The 21,870-nt window shown below is 41.3% G+C and overlaps 1 protein-coding gene across 1 annotated transcript; it reads left to right on the top strand.

The window, feature by feature from the left end:
* The first annotated feature begins 6,865 nt into the window (after nt 1-6,865).
* On the top strand, nt 6,866-7,519 carry LOC140183841 (uncharacterized). Its single transcript, XM_072233372.1, has one exon. It carries the CDS (start codon nt 6,866-6,868, stop codon nt 7,517-7,519), a length of 654 nt encoding a protein of 217 aa, XP_072089473.1.
* The last annotated feature ends 14,351 nt before the right edge of the window (nt 7,520-21,870 follow it).

Genomic DNA, 21,870 nt, shown 5'->3' with positions numbered 1-21,870 from the left:
CTCATGCATTAAATTTTTTGTTGATTGGTAAAAGAAGAGTAAGGTTTAGAAAGCAAGATTAGTAGAGAACTGAGAGAATCAACTCTCAAACACTAGAGTGATTAGAGTGTATACACTTCCGATAAGAATTCGATGCTCGATTCATTGTTCCCGGCTTTCACGAGCTTTCTTCTTGCAAGTCAATTTGTACTTCGTTTTGAGATTTGAATTAGTGAAATCCAGTTTATATTTGTTCTTGAAAGATTTATTTACCTTTAACCAAGTAGGTAAAAGCATTTTTGCATGTAGTTGCATTCATATAGATAAGTTGCATTGCATAAGTCTTACCATTTTTCCTTCACTCTTTTGGTTCTCTTGAGTTTAGCATGAGGACATGCTAATGTTTAAGTGTGGAAAGATTGATAAACCACTATTTTACAGTACATTTTGGATTGAATTGAGTGGATTTTGTCAACTATTCTCACACTTATTCATGTAAATTGCATGTTTTTAAGTTTCCTTCCTAATTTTGTGCTATGATTGAAAACATGTTTCTTTGGCCTTAGAATTGCTAATTTTTAATCCTTCTTTATTATCATTTGATGCTGTGATATGCGCGTTAAGTGATTTTAGAGTTTATAGGGCAGGAATGACTTAGAGGATGGAAAGGAAGCATACAAAAGTGAAAGAAACACAAGAAATTGAAGGTTTGAGAAGCTGGAACTGACGTGCGCGCGTGGCTGAAGCGCACGCGTGATCACACCATCCTACAACCGATGCGTACGCGTGACTGACGCATACATGTGACCAGGAATTCGTCCATTCGATGCGTACGCGTGGCTGACGCGTACGCGAGACGAGTGTCACATGCTGCAATTTAGAGAAAACGCTGGGGGCGATTTCTTGGCTGCTTTTGACCCAATTTTAGGTGAAGACAAGAGGCTGGAGAGTGGAGTTGGACAATCATTCCTCTCTCTAGGTTTTAGGATTTCTTTTAGTCTTATTTCTTCTTAGCTTCAAAATTTTATCTAGCTTTAATTTAGTTTTCTTCTACCTTTTATTGCTCTACTATCTTAGTTTATCTTCTCTTGTTGATTTTTTTATTTTTTCAATTTAGTTTATGAACTCTTCTTGTTAGATTCAATTTCTTTTTAATACAATTTGAGGTATTTCTTGTTTATTGCTTCTTTTTTTAATTGTTGGTTATTGATTCCTTCCATTTGTTAATCTTAGATTTTACTATTTCTTGTTACCTTTCTATGCTTTTATTTTGTGCCTTCCAAGTGTTTGATAAAATGCTTGGGTGGATTTTAATTTAGATTTTTGTATTCTTAGCTTGGGTTGATTATTTGGAGACTTTTGAATTGTCAAAGTCACTTGTTGATTGGTAATTGAAGATTGCCGGTTAGCTTGAACTTCACTGAATCTAGTCTCTCACTATAAGTTGACTAGGACTTGTAAACTCAAGTTGATTGTATGCACTTGACTTTCCTTCATTGGTTAGAGGTTAACTAAGTGAAGACAATTTAAATTTACTATCACAATTGATGATGATCATGAGGATAGGGCTTCTAATTCTCTTTTCTTGCTAAGAGCTTTCTTAGTTATTAGTTTATTTTCTTGCCAATTTACTTTCTTATTTTTTATTACAAAACCCCAAAAATACTTTTCCTATAACCAATAATAAGTACACTTCCCTACAATTCCTTTGAGAGACGATCCGAGATTTGAATACTTCGGTTATTTTATTGGGTTTGTACTTGTGACAAACAATTTAAACGTTGACCAAAGATTGCTTGTCGGTTTAGAACTATACTTCTAACGAAGTTATTTTGAGAAATTCTTCACCGACGAAAATCCTCCGGCAGTCCCCCATGAAAAAAAATGTCCCCTAAACCTGCTCTCCGGTGGGTAAATCATTATTACTAACTGTATCTAACTATTTTTTATGCTTTTCTGCATTGTGTCTAACATATATATTAGATATATAATTATTTATTTATTTTTATCGAATAGATTAAGTTATTTTGCGATAAATAATTTTATAGTATGAAATTAAAATTTTTGTGACAAAAAGATTTAATAGATTTAAATTTCAGTTAGTCTATTCGTTTAAATAAAGATAGAATTTTAGTATAAAACAAAAATAAATTTATGTATAATTTAGCTTCAAATTTCAAACATAAAAAAAATTTTATGTAAGTAAATGGGATAAGTATTGTTTTGATCTCTAACGTTGAAGGTCAGAATCAAAACCATTCCTGATGTAATTTTTTATTTAGAATCGTCCTAAACATTTTATTTCGTATTAAAATCGTTCTTTTAATAAAATTTTTAATTTATTACTAAATTACCCCTACTTTAATAAAAAAAGTTATACATTTTTTTTAAAAAAAAAGGAAAGAACACGTTGGGGGGGGGGGAAAGGAAAAAAGGTACACGAAAGGGGGTGGAAGGGGAAAGGGAAAAGGAAGAGGGGGAAGGGGGGAAGGGGGAAGAGGAAGGGGAAGAGGGGAGGGGAGACGGAAGTGGCGGCAACACGGTAGCCACTCACCACCACCGTCGCGTTTTCTCCATCTTCGCGGGCTCCCTCTCTCTGTCTCTCTCTTTCTTTCTTCGGCAGCGCGCGATGACCTCTACCTCGCGGCGGGACAAGGCTGAGTGGCGGCTGGGCGCGACGCATTCCTCGCCTCGACAGCAACGCGTGTAACGGCAACGACTCCTCCCTCTTGGTCACTAGCTCGCATCCTCTCTCTCTCTTTTCTCTGGGTGCGACACGATGCCGACGCGTGTGACGGCGGCAACTCCTCCCCCTTGGTCACTGGCTCGCCGTCACCCCTTCTTCCCCCTCACTTTTTTTTGCTTGAGCTTCTGCTTCTGCTTCTTCGGCTTTGCTTCTGTCTTCTGCTTCTTTGGTTTCTGCTTCTGCTTCTGTCTTTGCTTCTAATTCTAATTTTAATTTGTTATTTTCTGATTTTATTGTTGTTGTGTGTTGATTTTGTTATTGAATTTGATATTGTTTAATCTGATTTGGTGTTCTTGAATCTGATTTGGTATATTTGGTGGTGGTAAAGATGCTGATAGTGGTGGTAAAAGTGCTGGTGGTGGTGGAGGATATTTTTGTCCATAAAAAGTTAAAAGGACAATTTTAATACGAAATAAAACATTTAGAACGATTTTAAATAAAAAATTACATCAGGGACGATTTCGATTCTGACTCTCAATGTTAGGAATCAAAACAATTCTTATTTCTAAGTAAATTTATCAATAACTATTTATATGTATTTATTTATTCGATGGTTTCAAGTTTTTTAAAAGAATAAATGACCATTTGTACTCATGAGAGATGAAAACGCTGACATTTGTACCCATGAAAGCTCGAAACTAATCTTGTACTCATGATAGATGCTGTCCGTGTGACAAAAGTGCCTTGGCTTGGATCTGAGCTTGGTTCGTGGGTTTCCGAACCTACGTGGCACTCCCCCCCCCCCCAAAAGCCATATCTGAGCCAACCATTCACAATCATCATCTTCATCTTCTTCACCATCATCCCCATCCGTCACTGTCTCTTCCCAGCCACCATAACCTCCATCACCATCACCTCAGCACCGCCACAGCCACCTCCCTTCACCACAACCTCCGGCGACAACCCACACCGCCGCACCCCTTTCTCTTCTTCTTCCCCTCTTCTCACCTCCACTGAACCCAGAAACCACAGCGCCAGCTCCTCCTCTCCACCAAAGCCCAGAGCGGCAGCGGCCACCTTCTCCATTCCTGGGTCTCCTCTCGTCTGCCACCAAACAGCCGTGACACCCAACCTTCTTCGCAGCGTCCTTACGGCGTTCCAACCCGTCACCACTCCCTTGTCTGAACCCTAGCTCCGCCAACCATCACCGTCGACCTCTACGAGCCACCGTAACCCTCTTCCCTTTTCTCTCCTTTGCGTGTTCTCTGTCTTCCTCAGCCACACGAACGAACCGGCCACCTTCTCCTCCCTCTCTCTCACTGGCCAAACCGCCGCGCCGTCGACGAGCCACAGCGACACCGACGATGAGCCCCTTTCTCCCTTTCTTCTTCCTTCTCTGTCATCCCGTCTCACCATCGCGAACCAGCCTAGCACCGTCGCGATTCCGGCCCCGTTTCCCGTTCTCCCATGGAACTACTAGAACAGGGTGCAGCCCCTGTGTCTTCCATCCCCTCCGTTTTTCCTGTTTCATGGCTGCGTTCACTCTCCGCTGCTGCAATTGAAGCAGTGCCACTACCAGGCCGCCGCTTCTGCCTCGGCCAATTCAGCCATCATCTTTCCTTCACCTGTTCATTCTCTACTTCCCAGGTTTCCATTTTCATTTGTTGAGTTCTGTTTCTTTCATTGTATTGCTTTTAGTTCATTTTGCTTAATTTGGTTAGTTAGAAATGCATGTTATTTGCTTAGGTTGTTAGATAATCTGAGATGGATAGTGGATTTAGGTTTGTTTTGATTTTGAAAATTTTGCTGTTTTGATTCATGCTACTGTTTGAAAAATTTGGCTTGTCTGATGCTGCTGAGAGCTTGGGGGTGGGGTGGGAGTGCCACGTAGGTTCAGAAACCCACGAACCAAGCTCAGATTCAAGCCAGAACACTTTTGTTATACAGACAGCATCTATCATGGGTACAAGATTAATTTCAAGCTTTCATGGGTACTAATGTCAACGTTTTCATCTCTCATAGGTACAAATGGTCATTTATTCTTTTTAAAAAGGTAGTTTTATGACAATATATTTAAAATATTTTAAGAAGATATAACGAGTATTCACAGATTTTCTAGTAGAAAAAAACCAATAAATCACTTCAGAGTTGTTACCTTCTCCATCAACATGTATGCTTCCACCTTAAGTATCCTTCAGTTTAGAAACCTATGAGCCCTCTGAATTGTCATTTGCCAAAATGGCAAAATCTACAAACAAATTGAATGGTGATTAAAAAAAGATTTAATTAACATGATAAGATTATTATTAGTTGATTTAAAATTTTTTAATAATTATAAAATAAATACATTAAAAATTTAAATTTTTTGTATTTTTAATAAAAAAAATTTTAATTTATAATATTAACATGTGTCCTTAAAACATAAAATAAATAAATCCTTAAAAAAATAATGTAAATAATTTTTTTAGTTAAAAAAAGGGTTAAACATTTAAGTGCACTCATCCCCTTCCCACCGTCTAACCCTGAATGGTTTATAAAATTTCATTAGTTGAACTAAATATTATAAAGACATAACATCAATTCATCAAATATATCTAAATAAATGTCTCTTTTCTTTTATTTTTTTTACTTTTTTTTTCGGGGGAGGCAGATAAAGCAAACAAATGTCTAAAGATCTCAAGTGGGTTTACCTCTCCAGCTGATTACAAGATTATGTTGTTTTCAATTTTCACAACAATCATATATCCCAAAACTTCATTATCATAACACACAGAACCAATTCATATTACACAACAATTATTCGAGCGGTTAGCATAAATTACTATTAACCGTTTGTTTGCGATCTATCTTTCAGCAGTTATTTAACTGCCACAAAATATTTAATGGTGATTCAAAACTGTTACAATATTATTTTAGAATCATCGTTAACTATCGAAAATATTATAGTGAACCACCAAAATCTTTTACTCATAAAGTGTTATCTGGCTAACAAAATTATAAATTTCTCTAAAATAGAAATTTAATTTTGATGTGTTCAAAGTGTAAATTATTTTACGTAATTGTTTAATTTTTTAAATGATTAGCCATACAATTGATATAAAAATAATTATTTTTGCTAATGTAATTGTTCATATCCTAACCCAACGCTAAGGCCCAAGTCCATGTAGCGAGATCCAACCCGCTACTTGGACTCCTCAATATACCGACCTCCTCTTTAGAGGTCGGTGCTCCCCATGACTTGCTCTAAAGAAGTCGGAAGTAGAGATTAGCTGGCAGATAATAACTGCGCCTAAAATCTCTCAATCCACTTCCAGAAGCCATATCGTAACCTCCCTAAGATAAAGGGACGGTTATCCACCCTAAAAGGTAGAACAACTCCAACGGTGGTTATTGGTTCACCACTATAAATACACTGACATCCCTCAGGTATCTCTAAGTCACAATACTCTCTAGACCTGCTCACACCTTTGCTAACTTAGGTATCGGAGTGTCTTTGCAGGTACCACCCCCCATTCTCCCACGCTCACAAGTCGGAAGGAGTCTCTAAAAGCGCCAACCCGCTCAAAGACTTCCTCCCCCATACGATTGGGCCAACCTAACGAGTCCAGCCCATTACCTCCGGTTACCCAACATAACATTGGCGCCGTTGCCGGGGACCCGAGGGATCAACCCATAATGGCGGACAATTCACCAGAAGATGGTCATACAGCGTCTGATTCCGAGCAAGAAAATCCAAGTATCGGAAACAATGACGCAAACCTGACCCTTCATCAAGGAACCAGCGACCAACATATAGAAGGCACCTCTGGGCTCAAAAACCCAAAGGTAAACTCCTCGGAAGGACGAGAATCCGAAAAGGAAGGGCCACCCCATGCGGCCGAACTAATGGGGCTGGTCCACGGCCACCAAGGTCATCTGGAGCAACTGGAACAGGAACTAGAATGACAGCGAGAGGCAGAACGAAACCTCTGGAAGGAAATAGAACAACGAAAAGAGTTGGAAGAAAAACTCACAAAACTTGAATCCTCCCTTAAAAGCCGAAACTCCCGCGGCGACCGAGAAGAGTGCCTGGCAGGAGAGGACCCGTTCAGCGAGGACATAATGAGGGCAAAGGTTCCAAGAAACTTCAAAAGCCCTGATATGAACCTCTATGACGGAACCACAGACCCGAAGCATCATTTAAGCAATTTCAAAAGTCGGATGTATCTGGCTGATGCTTCTGATGCAACACGTTGCAAGGCTTTTCCGACCACCCTGTTGAAAGCGGCGATAAAGTGGTTCGATAGCCTCCCTCCAAGGTCGGTTACCAGCTTTGAGGACCTCTCAAGAAAATTTCTAATGCGATTCTCCATCCAGAAGGATAAAGTAAAACACGCGCCGAGCCTCCTGAGAGTTAAACAGGAGGTCAGGGAACCTCTGCGTGATTACATGGAAAGGTTCAACAAAGCGTGTTTGGAAATTCAAGATCTGCCCACAGAGGCAGTTATCATGGGATTAGTAAATGGACTTAGAGAAGGCCCCTTCTCTCAATCCATATCAAAAAGGCACCCGACCTCTTTGAGCGATGTACAGGAGAGAGCGAAAAAGTACATCAATATGGAGGAAAATGCCAAACTACGGGAACCCAGCTGGCGACTGGGGCCCCCTCACTCAGCAAAAGAAAAAGAAAGGGAGCCAAAGAAAAAAGAGGAGGTCGGCCCCGACAGACCTAGGAGATATCACTCCTACACTCCTCTAAAAGTCTCCCTAGTATATGTGTACAGAGAAATCTGCAACACTGAAAGATTGCCGCCTTCTAGACCCATTAAAAATAAAAAAAGGGGGGAGTCACAACGACTACTGCGAATACCATAAGATATATGGTCATCCAACAAATGATTGCTACGACCTCAAAAATGTGATAGAAAGGTTGGCCAGGGAAGGCCGACTTGATAGATATCTCACGAATAGGTCAGACAATCATGGAAAAAGAAAGCGAGATGATGAAGACAGAAGAAACCCACCGCCACAAACTCCCGAGAGACACATACATATGATCTCTGGAGGATTCGCGGGAGGGGGACTGGTGGACGAAATTGTGATCAATACTTTTCACAACTCAAATAATCCCCGGTGATGAACCCAAAAACTTGGTGTTCAATACCATGGCATAAACACAACTTCGCACAAGTAACCAGCAAGTGTACTGGGTCGTCCAAGTAATAAACCTTACGCGAGTAAGGGTCGATCCCACAGAGATTGTTGGTATGAAGCAAGCTATGGTCACCTTGTAAATCTTAGTCAGGCAAACTCAAATGGTTATGAATGATGAATAAAACATAAAGATAAAGATAGAGATACTTATGTAATTCATTGGTGGGAATTTCAGATAAGCGTATGAAGATGCTTGATCCCTTCCGTCTCTCTGCTTTCCTACTGTCTTCATCCAATCCTTCTTACTCCTTTCCATGGCAAGCTGTATGCAAGGGTTTCACCGTTGTCAGTGGCTACCTCACATCCTCTCAGTGGAAATGTTCAACGCACCCTGTCACGGCACGGCTATCCAGCTGTCGGTTCTCGATCATGTCGGAATAGAATCCAGTGATTCTTTTGCGTCTGTCACTAACGCCCCACAATCGCGAGTTTGAAGCTCGTCACAGTCATTCAATCATTGAATCCTACTCAGAATACCACAGACAAGGTTTAGACCTTCCGGATTCTCTTCAATGCCGCCATCAATTCTAGCTTATACCACGAAGATTCCGGTTAAAGAATCCAAGAGATATCCACCCAATCTAAGGTAGAACGCAGGTGGTTGTCAGGCACATGTTCATAGGTGAGAATGATGATGAGTGTCACGGATCATCACATTCATCAAGTTGAAGAACAAGTGATATCTTAGAACAAGAACAAGCGGAATTGAATAGAAGAACAATAGTAATTGCATTAATACTCGAGGTACAGCAGAGCTCCACACCTTAATCTATGGTGTGTAGAAACTCCACCGTTGAAAATACATAAGAACAAGGTCTAGGCATGGCCGTGAGGCCAGCCTCCCAATGATCTAAGATAGCATAAGAATAAAGATAGCTACCCAGATGATCTAGAGATCTAAAGTGATCAAAAGATGAAAATACAATAGTAAAAGGTCCTACTTATAGAGAACTAGTAGCCTAGGGTTTACAAAGATGAGTAAATGACATAAAAATCCACTTCCGGGCCCACTTGGTGTGTGCTTGGGCTGAGCATTGAAGCATTTTTGTGTAGAGACTTCTCTTGGAGTTAAACGCCAGCTTTTGTGCCAGTTTGGGCGTTTAACTCCCACTTTGGTGCCAGTTCCGGCGTTTAACGCTGGGAATTCTAAGGGTGACTTTGAACGCCGGTTTGGGCCATCAAATCTTGGGCAAAGTATGGACTATCATATATTTCTGGAAAGCCCAGGATGTCTACTTTTCAACGCCGTTGAGAGCGCGCCAATTAGGCTTCTGTAGCTCCAGAAAATCCACTTCGAGTGCAGGGAGGTCAGAATCCAACAGCATCTGCAGTCCTTTTTAGTCTCTGAATCAGATTTTTGCTCAGGTCCCTCAATTTCAGCCAGAAAATACCTGAAATCACAGAAAAACACACAAACTCATAGTAAAGCCCAGAAAAGTGAATTTTAACTAAAAACTAATAAAAATATACTAAAAACTAACTAGATCATACTAAAAACATACTAAAAATAATGCCAAAAAGCGTACAAATTATCCGCTCATCACAACACCAAACTTAAATTGTTGCTTGTCCTCAAGCAACTGAAAATCAAATAAGATAAAAAGAAGAGAATATGCAATGAATTCCAAAAACATCTATGAAGATCAGTATTAATTAGATGAGCGGGACTTTTAGCTTTTTGCCTCTGAACAGTTTTGGCATCTCACTCTATCCTTTGAAATTCAGAATGATTGGCTTCTTTAGGAACTCAGAATCCAGATAGTGTCATTGATTCTCCTAGTTAAATATGATGATTCTTGAACACAGCTACTTATTGAGTCTTGGCCGTGACCCAAAGCACTCTGTCTTCCAGTATTACCACCGGATACATACATGCCACAGACACATAATTGGGTGAACCTTTTCAGATTGTGACTCAGCTTTGCTAGAGTCCCCAATTAGAGGTGTCCAGGGTTCTTAAGCACACTCTTTTTGCCTTGGATCACAACTTTATTTCTTTCTTTGTCTCTTTCTTTTTCTTTCTTTTCTCTTTTTTTTTCGAAATTTTTTTTTGAATTCACTGCTTTTTCTTGCTTCAAGAATTATTTTTATGATTTTTCAGATCCTCAGTAACATGTCTCCTTTTTCATCATTCTTTCAAGAGCCATCATTCATGAACCACAAATTCAAAAGACATATGCACTGTTTAAGCATACATTCAGAAAACAAAAGTATTGCCACCACATCAAAATAATTAAACTGTTATAAAATTCAAAATTCATGCAATTCTTCTCTTTTTCAATTAAGAACATTTTTCATTCAAGAAAGGTGATGGATTCATAGGACATTAATAACTTTAAGGCATAGACACTAAGACACTAATGATCACAAGACACAAACATAGATAAACATAAGCATAATTTTTGAAAAACAGAAAAATAAAGAACAAGGAAATTAAAGAACGTGTCCAACTTAGTGATAGCGGCTTGTTCTTCCTCTTGAAGATCCTATGGAGTGCTTGAGCTCCTCAATGTCTCTTCCTTGTCTTTGTTGCTCCTCTCTCATGATTCTTTGATCTTCTCTAATTTCATGGAGGAGGATGGAATGTTCTTGGTGCTCCACCCTTAGTTGTCCCATGTTGGAACTCAATTCTCCTAGGGAGGTGTTTAGTTGCTCCCAATAGTTTTGTGGAGGAAAGTGCATCCCTTGAGGCATCTCAGGGATTTGATGATGAGAGGGGTCTCTTGTTTGCTCCATCCTCTTCTTAGTGATGGGCTTGTCCTCATCAATGGGGATGTCTCCCTCTATGTCAAATCCAACTGAATAACAGAGGTGACAAATGAGATGAGGAAAGGCTAACCTTGCCAAGGTAGAAGACTTGTCCGCCACCTTATAAAGTTCTTGGGATATAACCTCATGAACTTCTACTTCTTCTCCAATCATGATGCTATGAATCATGATAGCCCGGTCTATGGTAACTTCGGACCGGTTGCTAGTGGGAATGATTGAGCGTTGGATAAACTCCAACCATCCTCTAGCCACGGGTTTGAGGTCATGCCTTCTCAATTGAACCGGCTTTCCTCTTGAATCTCTCTTCCATTGGGCGCCCTCTTCACAGATGTCTATGAGGACTTGGTCCAACCTTTGATCAAAGTTGACCCTTCTAGTGTAAGGATGTTCATCTCCTTGCATCATGGGCAAGTTGAATGCCAACCTTACATTTTCCGGACTAAAATCCAAGTATTTCCCCCGAACCATAGTAAGCCAATTCTTTGGGTCTGGGTTCACACTTTGATCATGGTTCTTGGTGATCCATGCATTGGCATAGAACTCTTGAACCATTAAGATTCCGACTTGTTGAATGGGGTTGGTAAGAACTTCCCAACCTCTCCTTCGGATCTCATGTCGGATCTTCGGATATTCACTCTTTTTGAGTTTAAAAGGGACCTCGGGGATCACCTTCTTCAAGGCTACAACTTCATAGAAGTGGTCTTGATGCACCCTTGAGATAAATCTCTCCATCTCTCATGACTCGGAGGTGGAAGCTTTTGCCTTCCCTTTCCTCTTTCTAGAGGTTTCTCCAGCCTTGGATGCCATAAATGGTTATAGAAAAACAAAAAGCAATGCTTTTACCACACCAAACTTAAAAGGTTTGCTCGTCCTCGAGCAAAAGAGAAAAGAAGAGAGTAGAAGAAGAAAAAATGAAGGAGATGGAAATGGCTTTGTGGTTCGGCCAAAAAGGGGGGAGAAGTAGTGTTTATGTTGTGTGAAAATGAAGGAGTGAAGATGGGTTTATATAGGAGTGGGGAGAGGGGTACGGTTCGGTTATGGGAGGGTGGGTTTGAGAGGGAAAGTGTTTTGAATTTGAATGGTGAGGTAGGTGGGGTTTTATGAAGGATGGATGTGAGTGGTGAAGAGAAAGATGAGATTTGATAGGTGAAGGGTTTTTGGGGAAGAGGTGTTGAGGTGATTGGTGAATAGGTGAAGAAGAGAGAGAGTGGTGGGGTAGGTGAGGATCCTGTGGGGTCCACATCCTGAGGTGTCAAGGAAAAGTCATCCCTGCACCAAGTGGCGAGCGAAATTGCTCTTTGTGCCAATTCTGGCGTTAAACGCCGGGCTGGTGCCCATTTCTGGCGTTTAACGCCAAGTTCTTGCCCTTTTCTGGCGTTTAACGCCAGTCTGGTGCTCCTTTCTGGCGTTAAACGCCCAGAATGGTGCCAGACTGGGCGTTAAACGCCCATCTACTAGCCTTACTGGCGTTTAAACGCCAGCAGGTTCTTCCTCCAGGGTGTGCTATTTTTCTTTCTATTTTTCTTTCTGTTTTTGCTTTTTCAATTGATTTTGTGACTTCTCATGATCATCAACCTACAGAAAACATAAAATAACAAAGGAAAATAGATAAAATATAAAACATTGGGTTGCCTCCCAACAAGCGCTTCTTTAATGTCATTAGCTTGACAGTGGGCTCTCATGGAGCCTCACAGATACTCAGAGCAATGTTGGAACCTCCCAACACCAAACTTAGAGTTTGAATGTGGGGGTTCAACACCAAACTTAGAAGTTGGTTGTGGCCTCCCAACACCAAACTTAGAGTTTGACTGTGGGGGCTCTGTTTGACTCTGTTTTGAGAGAAGCTCATGATGCTTCCTCTCCATGGTGACAGAGGGATATCCTTGAGCCTTAAACACCAAGGATTCTTCATTCACTTGAATGATCAATTCTCCTCTATCAACATCAATCATAGCCTTTGCTGTGGCTAGGAAGGGTCTGCCAAGGATGATGGATTCATCCATGCACTTCCCAGTCTCTAGGACTATGAAATCAGCAGGGATGTAATGGTCTTCAACTTTTACCAGAACATCCTCTACAAGTCCATAAGCTTGTTTTCTTGAGTTGTCTGCCATCTCTAGTGAGATTTTTGCAGCTTACACCTCACAGATCCCTAGCTTCTCCATTACAGAGAGAGGCATGAGGTTTACACTTGACCCTAGGTCACACAAGGCCTTCTTAAAGGTCATGGTGCCTATGGTACAAGGTATTGAAAACTTCCCAGGATCCTGTCTCTTTTGAGGCAGTTTCTGCCTAGACAAGTCATCCAGTTCTTTGGTGAGCAGAGGGGGTTCATCATCCCAAGTCTCATTTCCAAATAACTTGTCATTTAGCTTCATGATTGCTCCAAGGTATTTAGCAACTTGCTCTTCAGTGACATACTCATCCTCTTCAGAGGAAGAATATTCATCAGAGCTCATGAATGGCAGAAGTAAGCCCAATGGAATCTCTATGGTCTCATTTTGAGCCTCAGATTCCCATGGTTCCTCATTGGGGAACTCATTGGAAGTCAGTGGACGTCCATTGAGGTCTTCCTCAGTGGCGTTCACTGCCTCTTCCTCCTCTCCTAATTCGGCCATGTTGATGGCTTTGCACTCTCCTTTTGGGTTTTCTTCTGTATTGCTTGGAAGAGTACTAGGAGGGAGTTCAGTAATTTTCTTGCTCAGCTGACCCACTTGTGCCTCCAAATTTCTAATGGGGGACCTTGTTTCAGTCATGAAACTTTGAGTGGTTTTGATCAGATCAGAGACCATGGTTGCTAAGTCAGAGTGGTTCTGCTTAGAACTCTCTGTCTGTTGCTGAGAAGATGATGGAAAAGGCTTGCCATTGCTAAACCTGTTTCTTCCACCATTATTGTTGTTGAAACCTTGTTGAGGTCTCTGTTGATCCTTCCATGAGAGATTTGGATGATTTCTCCATGAAGGATTATAGGTGTTTCCATAGGGTTCTCCCATGTAATTCACCTCTTCCATTGAAGGGTTCTCAGGATCATAAGCTTCTTCTTCAGATGAAGCCTCCTTAGTACTACCTGGTGCATTTTGCATTCAAACAGACTTTGAGAAATCAAATTGACTTGCTGAGTCAATATTTTGTTCTGAGCCAATATGGCATTCAGAGTGTCAATCTCAAGAACTCCTTTCTTCTGATTTGTCCCATTGTTCACAGGATTTCTCTCAGAAGTGTACATGAATTGGTTATTTGCAACCATTTCAATTAGTTCTTGAGCTTCTGTAGGCGTCTTCTTCAGATGAAGAGATCCTCCAGCAGAGCTATCCAAAGACATCTTGGATAGTTCAGAGAGACCATCATAGAAAATACCTATGATGCTCCATTCAGAAAGCATGTCAGAGGGACACTTTCTGATTAATTGTTTGTATCTTTCCCAAGCTTCATAGATGGATTCTCCTTCCTTCTGTCTGAAGGTCTGGACTTCCACTCTAAGCTTACTCAATTTTTGAGGTGGAAAGAACTTTGCCAAGAAGGCATTGACTAGCTTTTCCCAAGAGTTCAGGCTTTCTTTAGGTTGTGAGTCCAACCATATTCTAAATCTGTCTCTTACAGCAAAAGGGAATAGCATAAGTCTGTAGACCTCAGGGTCAACCCCATTAGTCTTGACAGTGTCACAGATTTGCAAGAATTCAGCTAAAAACTGATGAGGATCTTCCAATGGAAGTCCATGGAACTTGCAATTCTGTTGCATTAGAGAAACTAATTGAGGCTTAAGCTCAAAGTTGTTTGCTCCAATGGCAGGGATACAGATGCTTCTCCCATAGAAGTCGGAAGTAGGTGCAGTAAAGTCACCCAGCACCTTCCTTGCATTGTTGGCATTGTTGTTGTTTTCGGCTGCCATGGATTCTTCTTCTTTGAAGATTTCTGTTAGATCCTCTACAGAGAGTTGTGCCTTAGCTTCTCTTAGCTTTCGCTCAAGGTTCTTTTAGGTTCAGGGTCAGCCCCAACAAGAATATTTTTGTCTTTGCTCCTGCTCATATGAAAGAGAAGAGAACAAGAAAATATGGAATCCTCTATGTCACAGTATAGAGATTCCTTGAGGTGTCAGAGGAAAAGAAAAATAGAAGGTAGAAGTAGAAAATTTGAACTTATGAGAGAAGATGGAGTTCGAATTATGCATTAAGGAATAGTGTTAGTCCATAAATAGAAGGATGTGAGAAGAGGGAAAGAAATTTTCGAAAATTAAGTAAAAGATTTTGAAAACATTTTGAAAAACTTTAATTGATTTTCGAAAACCAAAATTGAGAAAGAAGTAAAGTGATTTTTGAAAAAGATTTTGAAATAAGAAATTAAAAAGATATGATTGAAAACTATTTTGAAAAAGATGTGGTTAAGAAGATATGATTGATTTTAAAAAGTTGTGATTGAGAAGATATGATTTGAAAAATATTTTAAAAAAAAATTGATTTTAAAAATTAATAACTTGGCTAACAAGAAAATATATGATTCAAACATTAAACCTTTCTCAACAGAAAAGGCAACATACTTGAAATGTTGAATCAAATCATTAATTGATAGCAAGTATCCTTGAAAATGGAAAGAAATTGATTTTGAAAAAGATTTGATTGAAAATATTTGATTTGAAAAAGATTTGATTTTGAAAAGATTTTGAAAACTTAAAAAAATTTGATTTGAAAACAAAATCTTCCCTCTTGTGCCATCCTGGCGTTAAACGCCTAGAATGGTGCACATTCTGGCGTTTAACGCCCAAAGCACTACCCTTTTGGGCGTTAAACGCCCAGCCAGGCACCCTGGCTGGCGTTTAAACGCCAGTTTGCCCTTCTTCACTGGGCGTTTTGAACGCCCAGCTTTTTCTGTGTAATTCCTCTGCAGTATGTTCTGAATCTTCAATTCTCTGTATTATTGACTTGAAAAGACACAAATTAAAAATATTTTTGGATTTTTAATAATGAGGAATAATTAAAAAGCACTAAAATCAAATAACAATGCATGCAAGACACCAAACTTAGCAGTTTGTATACTACTGACACTAACAAAATGAGAATGCATATGAAACACTTAAACACTCAAGTCAAGAGAATTTAAAAATTAGAGCAATGAAATCACCAAGAACAACTTGAAGATTAATGAAGACACATGCATGAATGCAAGAAGAACAAAAACATGCAATTGACACCAAACTTAACATGAGACTCTAGACTCAACAAGAAACATAAAATATTTTTTTGGTTTTTATGATTTTGAAATTTTTTTTTTCGAAAATTAAGTTGAAAAGAAAATAAAGGTATCGAAATTCTTAATGAGAATTCCAGGAATCATGCAATGTTAGTCTAAGACTCCGGTCCAGGAATTAGACATGGCTTCATAGCCAGCCAAGCTTTCAAAGAAAGCTCCGGTCCAAAACACTAGACATGGCCAATGGCCAGCCAAGCCTTAGCAGATCACTGCTCCAACAGCAAGATTGATAGAAATCAACAAGCTCTTGTGATGATAAGATGAAACCTCGGTCCAATAAAGTTAGACATGGCTTCACAGCCAGCCAGATTTCAACAGATCATCTTTGAAACTCTAGAATTCATTCTTAAGAATTCTGAAGAAAAAAATACCTAATTTAAGCAACAAGATGAACCGTCAGTTGTCCAAACTCAACAATCCCCGGCAACGGCGCCAAAAACTTGGTGGACGAAATTGTGATCAATACTTTTCACAACTCAAATAATCCCCGGTGATGAACCCAAAAACTTGGTGTTCAATACCATGGCATAAACACAACTTCGCACAACTAACCAGCAAGTGTACTGGGTCGTCCAAGTAATAAACCTTACGCGAGTAAGGGTCGATCCCACAGAGATTGTTGGTATGAAGCAAGCTATGGTCACCTTGTAAATCTTAGTCAGGCAAACTCAAATGGTTATGAATGATGAATAAAACATAAAGATAAAGATAGAGATACTTATGTAATTCATTGGTGGGAATTTCAGATAAGCGTATGAAGATGCTTGATCCCTTCCGTCTCTCTGCTTTCCTACTGTCTTCATCCAATCCTTCTTACTCCTTTCCATGGCAAGCTGTATGCAAGGGTTTCACCGTTGTCAGTGGCTACCTCCCATCCTCTCAGTGGAAATGTTCAACGCACCCTGTCACGGCACGGCTATCCAGCTGTCGGTTCTCGATCATGTCGGAATAGAATCCAGTGATTCTTTTGCGTCTGTCACTAACGCCCCACAATCGCGAGTTTGAAGCTCGTCACAGTCATTCAATCATTGAATCCTACTCAGAATACCACAGACAAGGTTTAGACCTTCCGGATTCTCTTCAATGCCGCCATCAATTCTAGCTTATACCACAAGCTTTTGGTACACCCCGGATCACGACCCATACAGCAGCGCAGGCGTAAGCTCGGTGCAGAATGAGCTCAGGTAGTGGAAGAGCAAGTACAAGCCCTCTTGGAAGCTAACTTCATCCGAGAGGTCAAGTACCCGGCATGGCTAGCAAATGTAGTGCTAGTTAAAAAGCAAAACGGCAAGTGGAGGATGTGCGTCGACTATACTGACCTGAATAAAGCATGCCCCAAAGACCCGTATCCACTCCCCAGTATTGACACCCTAGTAGATGCAAGCTCAGGGTATCAATACTTGTTGTTTATGGATGCTTACTCGGGATACAACCAAATCCCGATGTACAAGCCATATGAGGAAAAAACTTCATTCATCATACCTATAGTAAATTACTGCTACGTGGTGATGCCATTTGGGTTAAAAAATGCCGGGGCCACGTATCAAAGGTTGATGAATAAAGTGTTCGCCCCCACCTTGGGAACTTAATGGAGGTCTACGTAGATGACATGCTGGTAAAAACTAAGGAGGAAGCAGACCTCCTGACAGACCTCTCGCAAGTTTTAGACACCGTAAGGTCGCATGGGATGAGACTAAATCCCACAAAATGCACCTTCGCGGTGGAGGCAGGAAAGTTTTTAGGGTTTATGCTTACACAAAGGGGAATCGAAGCAAACCCCGATAAATGTAAAGCTATATTGGAAATGAAAAGCCTGACTTGCTTGAAGGAGGTCCAGCAATTAAATGGAAGGCTTGCCGCCCTTTCTAGGTTCCTGGCGGGATCGGCACTAAGATCCCTTCCACTATTTTCCCTATTAAGAAAAGGGTGCCTGTTCGAATGGACTCCGGAGTGCGAAGAAGCTTTCCGGGAATTCAAAAAGTTCTTGAGCCAGCCTCTAATCCTGACCCGACCCGTAGTCGGGGAAGAGCTCGTTCTATACTTGTCAGTAGCAGACAAAGCTATAGCATCAGCTCTAGTACGGGAAGATGAAGCCGAGCAGCATCCTGTATACTTCACCAGCAAAGTTCTACAGGGCCCAGAACTAAAGTATCAAAAACTTGAAAAGTTTGCATACTCCTTAGTAGTGGCCTCACGCCGATTACGACCGTATTTCCAAGCACACACGATAAAAGTCCGAACGAACCAGCCCATAAAGCAAGTCCTTCAGAAGACGGACATTTCAGGGAGAATGGTTCAGTGGGCAATCGAGCTCTCCGAGTTCGACTTGAAATACGAAGCCAGAATGGTAATAAAAGCTCAATGCCTCACCGACTTCCTTGCAGAATACGCGGGAGACCAAGAAGAAAAATCCACTACATGGGAGTTATATGTAGATGGGTCCTCCAATAAAGTTGGAAGCGGGGCAGGCATAATATTGGTCAGCGAAGGGGGAACGCAAATAGAAGCTTCCCTCAAGTTCGAGTTCCCAGCCTCCAACAATCAGGCTGAATATGAAGCCTTGATTGCAGGGTTAAAACTGGCAGAAGAAGTCGGTGCGACCAAAGTAATAATATTAAGTGACTCTCAGGTGGTGACCTCCCAAATAAATGGAGAGTATTAGGCCAAATATCCCAACATGAAAAAATACTTGGACAAAACCTTGGAGCACCTTAGGCACTTCGAAGAGACCGAGGTAAAGCATATAACTCGGGATCTCAACAGCAGGGTAGACGCCCTCTCCAAGCTAGCAAGTACCAAACCAGGAGGAAACAACAGAAGCCTGATCCAAGAAACTCTCCCTGAACCCTCCGTGGACAAAATGGAGGTTGCTCAAGATGTCTTTGAAATCACCGGGTTAGACCTCGGATGGATGAAGCCCTTTGTCGAATACCTGAAATTCGACATCCTCCCCAAAGAAGAAAAAGAGGCCAAAAAAATCCGGAGGGAAGCACAAAACTACACGCTGGTGAAAAATATCCTCTACCAAAGGGGGATATCAACACCATTACTAAAGTGCGTCCCGACCTCAAAGACAACCGAGGTGCTAGAAGAGGTACACAATGGGATCTGCGGAAAGCATCTTGGAGCAAGGTCGTTAACTAAGAAGGTAATCCGGCAGGATTCTACTAGCCGACCTTACAAAAAGACTCCATGGAATTTGTGAAAAAGTGCCAACCGTGCCAAATGCACGCAAACTTTCATGTAGCCCTTCCCGAGGAACTCATTAGCATAACTTCCCCATGGCCCTTCGCAAAATGGGGATTGGACTTACTAGGACCATTCCACAAGCGCCGGGGCAAGTAAAATATCTAATAGTGGGAGTGGATTACTTCACAAAGTGGATAGAAGCAGAACCATTGGCCACCATCACCGCTCAAAGAAGTCAGAAATTCCTCTACAAGAACATTATCACCAGGTATGGGGTACCCCACTCCATCACCACTGATAATGGCACTCAATTCACCGACTCGACCTTCAAAGACCTGGTAGCCAGTATGAAAATCAAACATCAATTCACATCAGTGGAACATCCACAAGCAAATGGACAAGCCGAGACTGCAAACAAGGTCATATTGGCAGGGTTGAAGAAAAGATTGCAGGACGCAAAAGGAGCATGGGCCGAGGAACTCCCACAAGTGCTTTGGGCTTATTGGACCACACCTCAGTCTGCCACAGGAGAAACACCCTTCCGACTTGCTTACGGCATAGAAGCCATGATACCGGTTGAAATCAACGAGCAAAGCCCAAGGGTGAACTTCTACGACGAGGTTGGAAACATAAAGGGGCACAAAGAAGAACTCAAACTTCTCCCTGAAGTCCGCGAACGAGCCCATATTAGAGAAACAACATTGAAGCAAAGAATGGCGAATAGATACAACCAGAAAGTCATTCGAAGGAGCTTTGCCTCAGACAACTTGGTCTTAATCAGAAATGACATAGGAATCAACAAGTCTGGGGAAGGAAAGCTCGCCGCTAATTGGAAGGGACCATACAAGATTAAGGAAGTCCTAGGAAAATGTTATTATAAGGTGACCGACTTAAATGGCACCGAGTTACCCAGGTCGTGGCATGCTTGTAATATGAAAAGGTACTACAGTTAAAAGCGAACTCTACTCCTTGATGTACTCTTTTCCCAACTTCATGATTTTTTCCCTAAGTAAAAGGGTTTTTTCTGAAGAAGGATTTTTAACGAGGCATCACAGTAGAGACTAAGAGGTCACAGATACCCCGAAACCCTTAGTAGCGATAAAGTACCTTTGCAAATAAATAAAGATCTTTTTCAAATATCTCTTATAAATTCCTTTTCGCTTTCTACGAAATGCGCCGACTTAAGCTCGACAAAGCGTGAAAATCCCATGAACCAACCTAGATGGTCGTCAGGATAAAACGACGAGGTACAAGTCGGCGTAAAGAGGTTATAAAAGTCGATCGTGAATAAACTCGGAAATTAATCGATTAACAAATCAGAAATTTCGAGAAACAAATAAATGCATCACAAAAATAACCTAAGTTATAAAAACTCAATATAAAAAATTGAGCACAATGAATACCAAAAAGAGGTAAGAAAACTCATGGAAAGCAATAAAAGACTGTCTCAAACCTTTAAAAACCCAGAAGCTTAAAAGAGACAGCCGGCCAAGAAAAGGTTTTCAGAATAAAAAAGATAAAAAAAGGTTTCGAAAACCTAAAACAGAAAGAGCATGCACACAACCAACAAAAATAACCTAAACCTTTGTCTAAAAAAAGGGTATTTTTAAATATTTAAATATTTTGTTTATGGCCATAAAAGGCCAAAAAGGTGTCAACCGCCTACCACAACAGCATAAAAATAAATAGTTTAAAAAAGTGGGGACCTACAGGCCGGGCCCCCGTATAGCCAGAGATAATTTTTCAAAGGGCATCACCATCACCACCTAGAAGAATAGTCAGAGCACCACCAGAGTCAGGGAGAGAGACATCTATAGGAGTTGGAGGGGACGTTTCAGGAACCTTGGAGGAACTCAGAGCATCATCCGATCGGGGAGGAGACTCTATAATTCTCTGGCCCCAAGTCTTCAACTCGGATTTAGATACAGGTCGGGGAGGAGACACAATGGCCCCATCAATTACGACTTTATCCGGATCCAAGGGTGAGAAATCCAGGTCGGGAGCAAGAACCCCGACCTGTTCCTTAAAAACTCTCCACGCCTCCTCGGACCCCTCGGCAATAGAGTCCTCCAGCTCCGCATAAGCGTCCCAAGCCTTCAGTAGATCTTTTTTGACCTCCACAAGGTTCTGGAACAAACTTGAGTAGCTCTGCTCTGCCTTCTCCCGTAGGCCCTCCGCCATAGAGCATCGGCCCATCAACTTCTCCACCTCCTTCCGGAGATTATCCCTCTCTTCCCTCAGCTTGGTAACCTCTTCCTTCAGACTCCTCTCAGATTCTTGATACAAAAGAATCCTCCCCTCTAGCTCTTCAACCCTTTAGGATGAGCCCAAAGAGCTAAGGGGAGTTTTCTCAAAAATATCAAGAAATTTGCTGCACACCCCCGCTGCCCTAACACTCTCCTGAGCCAGAATAGTAAGGTGGTTCCGAAGAGAAGCATCATCCATACTTATACGTGTATAAGGATAGATATGCTCCCGGATAAATTGACACGCATCCACCTTGGCCTCACCTTCAAAAGGAGAGCCAGACTCTAGAGCCTTGCGTTTTTTCTTTTCTGGCAGGAGAAGGTCGAGAAGAATGAGGCGGCAGAGAAGAAGCCGAGGAAGAAATAACGATAGGTCGGGCAGGGGTTTCCAAGCTGTGAGAAGAAGGGGGAGGAGAAGGACCGGTCGCCCTGGCGCCACCAACCCTGGCGCGGGATCTAGCCTTGGCCTCCTGAACCCTCTGGTAAGACTCCCTTGAATTCCTCTTCGCCATTTCTGCAAAAAAACCATTAAGTAAAAAGTCAATAAGACAAATCGGAGAAAAC

This window comes from Arachis hypogaea, chromosome 1 (genome assembly GCF_003086295.3).
Source record: "Arachis hypogaea cultivar Tifrunner chromosome 1, arahy.Tifrunner.gnm2.J5K5, whole genome shotgun sequence".
In the NCBI taxonomy this organism is placed as follows: Eukaryota; Viridiplantae; Streptophyta; class Magnoliopsida; order Fabales; family Fabaceae; genus Arachis; species Arachis hypogaea.
This window is presented reverse-complemented; position numbering and strand designations above follow the sequence as displayed.

Bases quoted from the DNA above. Each gene is read 5' to 3' on its own strand.
- LOC140183841 (XM_072233372.1), top strand. From the start codon at position 6,866: ATGTATCTGGCTGATGCTTCTGATGCAACACGTTGCAAGGCTTTTCCG.